At 33.8% G+C, this 8,971-nt stretch overlaps 2 protein-coding genes across 2 annotated transcripts; both read left to right on the forward strand.

Moving 5' to 3' along the window:
* LOC119637007 (O-acyltransferase like protein-like) lies at positions 1 to 1,866 on the forward strand. Its single transcript, XM_038032781.1, has 7 exons — positions 1 to 53; positions 115 to 280; positions 355 to 434; positions 487 to 600; positions 664 to 1,016; positions 1,089 to 1,231; positions 1,712 to 1,866. Exons 1-7 carry the CDS (start codon positions 1 to 3, stop codon positions 1,841 to 1,843), a joined length of 1,041 nt encoding a protein of 346 aa, XP_037888709.1. The 3' UTR covers positions 1,844 to 1,866.
* A 3,811-nt stretch (positions 1,867 to 5,677) lies between these two features.
* Positions 5,678 to 8,971, forward strand: LOC119637008 (nose resistant to fluoxetine protein 6-like). Its single transcript, XM_038032782.1, has 11 exons — positions 5,678 to 5,951; positions 6,019 to 6,184; positions 6,258 to 6,404; positions 6,659 to 7,031; positions 7,093 to 7,258; positions 7,333 to 7,412; positions 7,465 to 7,578; positions 7,652 to 8,004; positions 8,078 to 8,220; positions 8,775 to 8,882; positions 8,963 to 8,971. The coding sequence occupies exons 1-11, from the start codon at positions 5,685 to 5,687 to the stop codon at positions 8,969 to 8,971; spliced, it is 1,926 nt and encodes a 641-aa protein (XP_037888710.1). The 5' UTR covers positions 5,678 to 5,684.

Raw genomic sequence — 8,971 nt, forward strand, 5'->3', positions numbered from 1 at the left:
ATGTCTAAGTGTTGTAAAGTGTTTGCAAAAGTGTTGGCATTACGTTATTTGCGGTAATTATAACATCTCCAAATTTAGAATCTAGTATTGTTTAATTTCTTATTTTTCTAACAGAATAGTGCCGTCGTTGATCATGTTTAATTTATTTGAGGCATTTTTATTGCAAAATGTCGGGGATGGACCTTTATGGAAGCATGTAGTTCAACCCGATAGCGTTTTGTGTCGTGAATATTGGTGGAAGAATGTATTTATGTTGAATAATATACTAATGCATTATAGTGTAAGTAGAAATTGTAAGATTGGATTTTAAATATTCTTGGATTTACTGTGATGAGAGTTTATCTCCAATTAAAGTGTTCCCATCATACTTGGTATTTGGCCACTGATATGCAATTGACTGTGTTTTTTGTAATTATCGCAATTGTAATATCGAGGTAAATGAATGAAAAACGTTAAGAAATACGAAATAATTTTCTTTTCTTCTAGATTTCCTAATTGGAAGAAATGCATTTACGCAGCTATAGCTTTGACATCTATAATTATAACATCTGCTGTAACATATATTCTTAAACTTGAAGCGTTTACTTACTTTGCACTTGAGTGAGGAGAATATTTTAATGACTCTTCATGTGCAATAATTTGATGTTCTTTCCTTTGCTCTAGCTTTTATCGTCATTTGTTTGTTAAAGATTTTCCGACTTTTTTCCAAGGCTATATTCCATTCTACATGAATTTAGGTGGTTACCTCGGTGGATTTATGTTGGCCGATATATATACCAACTATGTTAGGTCTAATGAAAAATTGAAGAAACAGTTCACGGGTGTCTTGAAATATGAATTTGGCTATTGGTTTGTATTTCTGGCGTTTTTTGTTGTGCTCTGTAGCAGTTCATACTTTATAAATTACGAGAGTGAAAGACAGCCTTTTTTGGTGGCTGCTTATGCTGGTTTATTTCGTAACGTTTGGGTGGTCGTAAATGTGTTGGTCTTCTTAGGAAATTTCTTCAAAATGGGTTGTAAGTTATATTGATTCAAAAAAAAAAAAAGGCAACTTACATCTCTGTGCTATTTTCTTCCTATAATTACAGCTATCGTATATCATATCTTTTCTGCACCTGTTTTCGGCAAATTTTGTAAAATCTCCTATCAAGTGTATTTATGGCACATACCCGTCCTTAGAACATTTGTCGGCATGTATCGTCAACCGTTTCATGTTAATCCCATATCTATGGTAAAATAAACATAAATGCTTTTTTTTGTACCCATCGCCGAAGTATGCATCAAACCCTGAATCGCGTTAAGCACGTCTGTCTGTGCGTCTGTGTAATGTCTCCTGGACGCAAAAGTGAAACTGTCGTCTTCAAATTTGGTAAAAACATTAAAAATGTACATAAATTCTTGGTCAGTTTCAACTTCGGAAGGCACATAAGTATGCCCGTCTGCTCGAGTGTCCATCTGTCTGTCTACCCAACCGTGTGGTCTCTTTAGCAAACATTCTTTCGTTCGCAAAAATGAAAATATCGCCTGCAAAGTTGCAATTGATCCAAACCGGTCAAAGGAGACGGTTATAACACCCACACGTCTACACGTCACACACGAATATAAAAATTTAGTTTTTTTTTTTTTTTTAGTCGGTGATGGGCTCGAAAGATTCGGCTATGACCGAAAACAATTTTTTTATTTGTGTTCTCTAATATAAGTTTTCTTTTAGATTATTGTGATCCTCACCAGTTTCCTTATATCGAGTATTGTGGCATTTATAATGACTCTCACGGTAGAATACCCATTAGCTACTATAATAAGTTATTTTTTCAAAAGAGGCAAAAAACAATCAATTAATTGAAATATTAAATACATTTTTTTTTTAAATGTCCTATCTATTTGTTGTGTTTTTAGAAAAAGTAAAATTCGTTACCAATGCTACTAAAAAAACCGGTAGTAATCATCCGAAGTAGATTAATATTGTCGGATGTTAATTATAATTTTACAATTAATTTATAATTAATGCGATAAAGCAAGTGTTAATAAGAAATTCCACGTATTTGATTGATTTAAATAACGCAACACTAAAGTCCTGACATGAATTATTTAAACAATAATAAACGAATATTGCTTACTCCACATTTACCATTAAATCGAAATTTTATCTTTACTACCTTTGATTTTTCGATCCCTCATCTGAGTAAGAATTCTAATATCTCTCTACGTTTTAACTCAACTTCCTTTTATTAATTAATTTATGACGCTAACTAAAATACATAGATTAAAAAATAAAGGAAGGTGTGCAATCACCCATAAGAATTAAAATGTAAATGCTTGTACTGGACTTAAATGAGCCATCGTCATTGGTCATCAGACGGAACGGACGCTCTTCTTTCGAAATATTCCTAGTTCGGTACCTATAGCGTGCAATCCCAGCAGTTGATGACGGATTTTATGCCGGACGGAGAGATGTTACCTAGTCGACTGTTTCGATCCAGAAGAGAAGAGGGTGTGCAGTCTTCTTCTCCACTACGCCTTTATTCGAAATCGCATTGGTGTTGCCAATCGGTTAGTTGATCACATTCGAAGTATGCCAGTGAACTTAATTCGAATTTGATATTCCCATTCCATTCTGTTCCTACTTATAGCATGCAGCATTCCTATGACACACACAAAGTGCTTGCTGTAAAAAAATGAGTAAAATATACTCATCTTACTTTATTGATACTTATATCAGAAGGCGCTAATGTTTCTTCAGGCCCAGTCACTTTCATTTACCAGAATGTTAGGAGCCGAAACTCAAAAATTCGCTCTTCTTTTTTAGATTCAGTTACCACGGAGTTTTCCTGTTTGGCCGGCACTGAAACTTACTTACAGCCCGATTTACATTCGTCGCAACTTTTTCACAGTTTTTTCCGGGTTTTCAGAAAGGATTGATTGGATCGCCCTGGTGATGGTGTTTTAACTGCCATATCTGCTGCGGTACCGTCCTAATCAATTGAGTTTTCTACCTCTTCTGACGTTAAATTCATCGCCTTTCGGGCAAAAATTGCCAATAAATACTTATACGTAACTTATTCCCGTATATTCCTCTAAATGTGGATGTCTCCATTTATAAGAAACATGCTGCCCTCATTTGCGACGTGGCCGAAATGTTTAAAGTCACTGATATAGTCATAGCCATGGGAGACTTCAATTTGCTACAAGTCGCTTAGCTTATAGTGATAATTCCGGCTGCATGATCTTCACTTCCAGATCTGATAGGGCTATTGTATTTTTCAATGAATTATTTGATCGTAATTTACTTCAGTACAATCGTACTCCTAATTGTATTGACAGCCTGCTAGATCTTTGCTTTGCCAATTTTCCAAAAAATTTATGAAAAGTGGTCATTCTTATGACTTCTACTTCGCCTATTCCTCTAGAGGGCGTAGATTTAATTACTTCAACCACTAATATTATTGCAGACACCTTCAGTTGATAAAATCCTCACTGCTTATTAATCGTAAATATTTTTTTAAGTTTGTCAACACCAAAAGAGAAATCTCCCATATATTCTTCGCAAGTTTCTTTCAATCTCTCTGAGTCCTCTGATGACATTGAAAGGTCAAATCTCTTTGTTCAATACTTCCGACGAATTTTTTCAACTGCTAATTTCGATATAATTGTAAACAATCCGTATCCGATATATAACTCGGTTTTGATTCCTAACTTGGTCATTGCAAAAAATGACGTTTTAATGTGATTCCATCATGTACACTTAAATGATGCCCTGTCGAGCTGTGTGCGTTATTTCAATTATTTTTAAACAGTTTGAGCTAATTGTTACTCGGCATTTAGCTTTTGCTATCAAGTCTTGTATTTCTTATACCAACATGGCGTTCGGAAAGGAAGACTTACTGTCACGAATCTCTTAGGCTTAGGCTTTTTCTAGCGGCTTTCGCACGCATGTCGTATACATTGATTTCAGTAAATCCTTTGACTTAGTCAATCTTGTTGTTAACATTGTGGCTGCGCCTTTGTGCGAGTTGTGTACATGCTTTTTTTATTTATTTATACATGAATTATTATTTAATTATAATTATTTTTTCTTCTTTTTTTACTCTTGCTTATATGCCTTATACTAGTTTCTAATATTAATTAGTAGAAGATTTACTTCTAAGAGTCGACTGTTATTTTATTTTAGTTGAGTTTCATGCGAAAGTAAATAAATAAATTTTATGGACCTAATAGAATAATATTTATGGACCTTATTCTAATATAAAAGAATAGAATAAGTCAGGTTGAACTTTCCATTTGCGTTCGCAGCTTTAACTAATTATACTTTACACTCTGCGTGATAGATGTGTGTACTAAGTTTGTGCGCATGTATAGAGCAAAGAATTATTTACTGAGATTGTCTGGCTGGCTACCTTATTTTATTGTACCCAACCTACAGACCGCAATTTATGAGTCATTTCGATGAAATTCGGTGCACTGAAATGTGTCGACTTACGAACGAGTGCCATTGAAAATTGTTCGAAACGGACCGCTGCTTCGACCCTACCCTACATGACGACCTGCTTTGGAAAGCTGCCGTATGCAAATCTGTAGGTTGGCGTATGACATTCAATAGTGAGCCGTAACCCACTACGGCGCCTTTACTTTTTAACTATTGACTGCACGAACGGAATGAAAATATTCGTAATAATAAAATTAAAATTGCTATCACAGCAGTATTAAATACGCGAACCTTTCAATCGGAATAACCTTTTTATACCTTATACCACTTATGATACCGGGTGTACTAAGTTTGTGCGGATGTAGCAACACCCAGAAAGACTTGAGATAAACCTGCATTTCAATATACCGATCTACTCTACCTAGTCGATTTCTTGGACTCCACTCTAAATAAGATTTCTCATGAAGAGTAGGCCCTGCAGAAAATGATTTAACTTTTAGTATTTTATAATGAAAATTGGTTTATTGGAGCAATTTAGCAAAAAAAATTAACGGTAGCAAATTCGGATCACATAAGTCTATTTTGTAGACCCGAAGGGGTGTAGGGGTTCTCATAAAAAGCAAACCCTTATACGGAGAGAAGGTCTTACTTCTAGTGATCTATGATTGAAACTGAAAAATAATATCTTTAGGAAGTTAAGTGAATTTGATAAATTTCGATCAAGTTTCGTGATGTTTTTGGCATTCTTTTCTATGCGGGCTTTCATGCGCTTGCGTGAAAATAATGCCTAATTTTGGGTGTATTATTACCAAAACGAGTGAATAATTGTACTAAGCAAAGTGGTGCAGGGTATCTAATAGTCGGTCTTGCCCGATGTTATTACTTGTTGGACTTGTTCGCATAAAACCTATCACAAATGATCAGATTGTTAATGCACTTAACAGTTTTTAAGTAAATAAAAATTTATCAATTTATTTTTATAAAACAAAAAAGTAACAACTAATCAAAATATTAAAAATCTTATAAATACCTCAGCAAAATGAAAAACGATCTAGTTTTGCAAAATTTCTTAAGAAAGAATAACGAAAAAAAGAAGAAATGATAAAAAAATTGGTCTTAATGCAGTTTTTAATCTTAACGCAGATTTTTTTTGGGTCGGGTGACAAAGGAAATGGTACAAAGTTTTCTTCATCGCGGTGTAATCGCAAAAACCAAGAGTACAATAATTATAATAAAATTTTCAGGAAGCTATGCTGATCAAATGCCAGAACTTTATAAACTTGATGATTACGATAATTGTATATCGAGAACTCAATCCGTGTATTGTATGGTTTATGCAGAGATCGTGCCCGATCATTCGTCAAAGTTATGGAATTTCATTGAGGTTTATTCAAAAGATTATCGACATCACTTTCGTCATGATCATTTATTTTTTGGTATTTGTGTGGATAGATGTGAAATTTTATTGGAGACGCTTTCACTTCCGGAACTGTCGGAATTGTATGATGAAAGAATTGAATCAAGTGAGGTATGTTCCTAGCAGTAGTAAAGTAAAATAATGTAATTAAAATGTTTTTCACGATTTTCGATCGTAGATTACGGAGTACTATGCCAAAATTCACAGAGAAGAAAGTGAACAGCATTCGCGTTATCAACAGGTGTTGGGAAAATGTCTGAATTATGATTTTAAAGCTAAATTCGGCTTACAGTTAAAAACTTTAATTGAATACTGCGAGTACCCAGACAATACTTTAAAAATAAGTTCGTTTTCAAAAACTAAAGTGTACCTCTTCTAGTCAAATATAACGTAGTTCTATTCTTTTTCTCTTAATAGACGGCTGGGCTTTAGCGGCTTATGGAGTTTTTGCAGTTTTCATAATCATTAATGTCTTATCCTCATGCTACGATTATTATTTGCTCCGTCAGCAAACTGAAGACAGTGGGAAGATTGATTTCTATAAAAGAGATTTCAAAATTTCAGGTAATATATATATAACTAAGTCAATCAGATCTTCACTTCTATTTAATGAATCAAAATATTATTTTTCCCCGACTTTTATCGAGAAATGCACTTTTTTTTCTTCAAGTACTTTTCGAAACATCGCGGTATATAGAGAGTGGATCTAAAAATCATCTCACTAAATTTGTTTTTAAGCCCCTACTTTAAAGAACTTTCCTGCACGGATATATTCCAACCAGCTTTTTTTGTATGCAACTAATTGAATTTTCTTTCAGCTCACAAATTGTTAACTTCATTTTCCCTTTATCGAAACTATTATCGTTTAACACGCCCTTTGTCGCAAGAGTATGAGCAACTAAAATTTTTGAATGGTTATCGCTTCGTTTGTATTTTTATGATGGTCGCGGGTCACAGCATGATATATTTAGCAATCGCACCAATTCAAAATATAATAGAAGTCGAAGACATGGGAAAAAGTCCTGCACTCGCCATATTGCAAGGTGGTCCTGTTAGTATGCAAACATTTTTTTTGATAACTGCGTTTGTGTTAAAATTAAAATTCAATGATTTACATTTAGTAACACCTCAGACGAAGATGTCTAAGTGTTGTAAAGTGTTTGCAAAACTGCTGACATTACGTTATTTGCGGTAATTATAACATCTCTACCTTTAGAATCTAGTATTGTTTAATTTCTTATTTTTCTAACAGAATAGTGCCGTCGTTGATCATTTTTAATTTATTTGAGGCATTTTTATTCCAAAATGTCGGAGATGGACCTTTATGGAAGCATGTAGTTCAACCCGATAGCGTTTTGTGTCGTGAATATTGGTGGAAGAATGTATTTATGTTGAATAATATACTAATGCATTATAGTGTAAGTAGAAATTGTAAGAATACATTTTAAATATTCTTGGATTTACTGTGATGAGAGTTTATCTCCAATTAAAGTGTTCCCATCATACTTGGTATTTGGCAACTGATATGCAATTGACTGTGTTTTTTGTAATTATCGCAATTGTAATATCGAGGTAAATGAATGAAAAACGTTAAGAAATACGAAATAATTTTCTTTTCTTCTAGATTTCCTAATTGGAAGAAATGCATTTACGCAGCTATAGCTTTGGCATCTATAATCATAACATCTGCTGTAACATATATTCTTAAACTTGAAGCGTTTACTTACTTTGCACTTGAGTGAGGAGAATATTTTAATGACTCTTCATGTGCAATAATTTATGCTAATATGATGTTCTTTCCTTTGCTCTAGCTTTTATCGGCATTTGTTTGTTAAAGATTTTCCGACTTATTACGAGGGCTATATTCCATTCTATATGAACTTAGGTAGTTACCTCGGTGGCTTTATATTGGCCGACATATATACCAATTATATTAGGTCTAACGAAAAATTGAAGAAACAGTTCACGGGTGTCTTGAAATATGAATTTGGCTATTGGCTTGTATATCTGGCGTTTTTTGTTTTGCTTTCTAGCAGTTCATACTTTATAAATTACGAGAGTGAAAGACCGCCTTTTTTGGTGGCTGCTTATGCTGGTTTATTTCGCAACGTTTGGGCATTCGTAAATGTGTTGGCTTTCTTAGGAAATTTCTTTAAATTGGGTTGTAAGTTAAATTAATAACAAAAGAAAAAAAAGACAACTTATATCTCTGTGCTATTTTCTTCCTATAATTACAGCTATCGTATATCATATCTTTTCTGCACCTGTTTTAGGAAAATTTCATAAAATCTCCTACCAAGTGTATTTATGGCACATACCCGTCCTTAGAACATTTGTCGGCATGTATCGTCAACCGTTTCATGTTAATCCCATATCTATGGTAAAATAAACATAAATGCTTTTTTTTGTACCCATCGCCGAAGTATGCATCAAACCCTGAATCGCGTTAAGCACGTCTGTCTGTGCGTCTGTGTAATGTCTCCTGGACGCAAAAGTGAAACTGTCGTCTTCAAATTTGGTAAAAACATTAAAAATGTACATAAATTCTTGGTCAGTTTCAACTTCGGAAGGCACATAAGTATGCCCGTCTGCTCGAGTGTGCATCTGTCTGTCTACCCAACCGTGTGGTCTCTTTAGCAAACATTCTTTCGTTCGCAAAAATGAAAATATCGCCTGCAAAGTTGCAATTGATCCAAACCGGTCAAAGGAGACGCTTATAACACCCACACGTCTATGCGACAAAAATCGTGAACATCTTTGCTTTTCGCACACCGCCAAATTAATTTCCACTATTACGCTGACAATAGCCAATATAATAGAATATAAAAATTTAGTTTTTTTTTTTTTTTTTTACTCGGTAATGGGTTTAAAAGATTCGGCTATGACCGAAAACAATTTTTTTATTTGTGTTCTCTAATATAGGTTTTCTTTTAGATTATTGTGATCCTCACCAGTTTCCTTATATCGAGTATTGTGGCATTTATAATGACTCTCACGGTAGAATACCCATTAGCTACTATAATAAGTTATTTTTTCAAAAGAGGCAAAAAACAATCAATTCATTGAAATATTAAATACATATTTGTTTTTTTAAATGTCCTATCTATTTGTTGTGTTTTTAGAAAAAGTAA

The sequence above is a fragment of the Glossina fuscipes genome, unplaced genomic scaffold (genome assembly GCF_014805625.2).
Source record: "Glossina fuscipes isolate IAEA_lab_2018 unplaced genomic scaffold, Yale_Gfus_2 42, whole genome shotgun sequence".
NCBI lineage: Eukaryota > Metazoa > Arthropoda > Insecta > Diptera > Glossinidae > Glossina > Glossina fuscipes.

Bases quoted from the DNA above. Each gene is read 5' to 3' on its own strand.
- LOC119637008 (XM_038032782.1), top strand. From the start codon at position 5,685: ATGCCAGAACTTTATAAACTTGATGATTACGATAATTGTATATCGAGA. The intron at 6,185-6,257 runs GTTCGTTTTCAA...TTCTCTTAATAG, and splicing joins AGACAATACTTTAAAAATAA to ACGGCTGGGCTTTAGCGGCT. The intron at 7,259-7,332 runs GTAAGTAGAAAT...CTCCAATTAAAG, and splicing joins ATATACTAATGCATTATAGT to TGTTCCCATCATACTTGGTA.
- LOC119637007 (XM_038032781.1), top strand. From the start codon at position 1: ATGTCTAAGTGTTGTAAAGTGTTTGCAAAAGTGTTGGCATTACGTTAT. The intron at 281-354 runs GTAAGTAGAAAT...CTCCAATTAAAG, and splicing joins ATATACTAATGCATTATAGT to TGTTCCCATCATACTTGGTA. The intron at 1,017-1,088 runs GTAAGTTATATT...CTATAATTACAG, and splicing joins AAATTTCTTCAAAATGGGTT to CTATCGTATATCATATCTTT.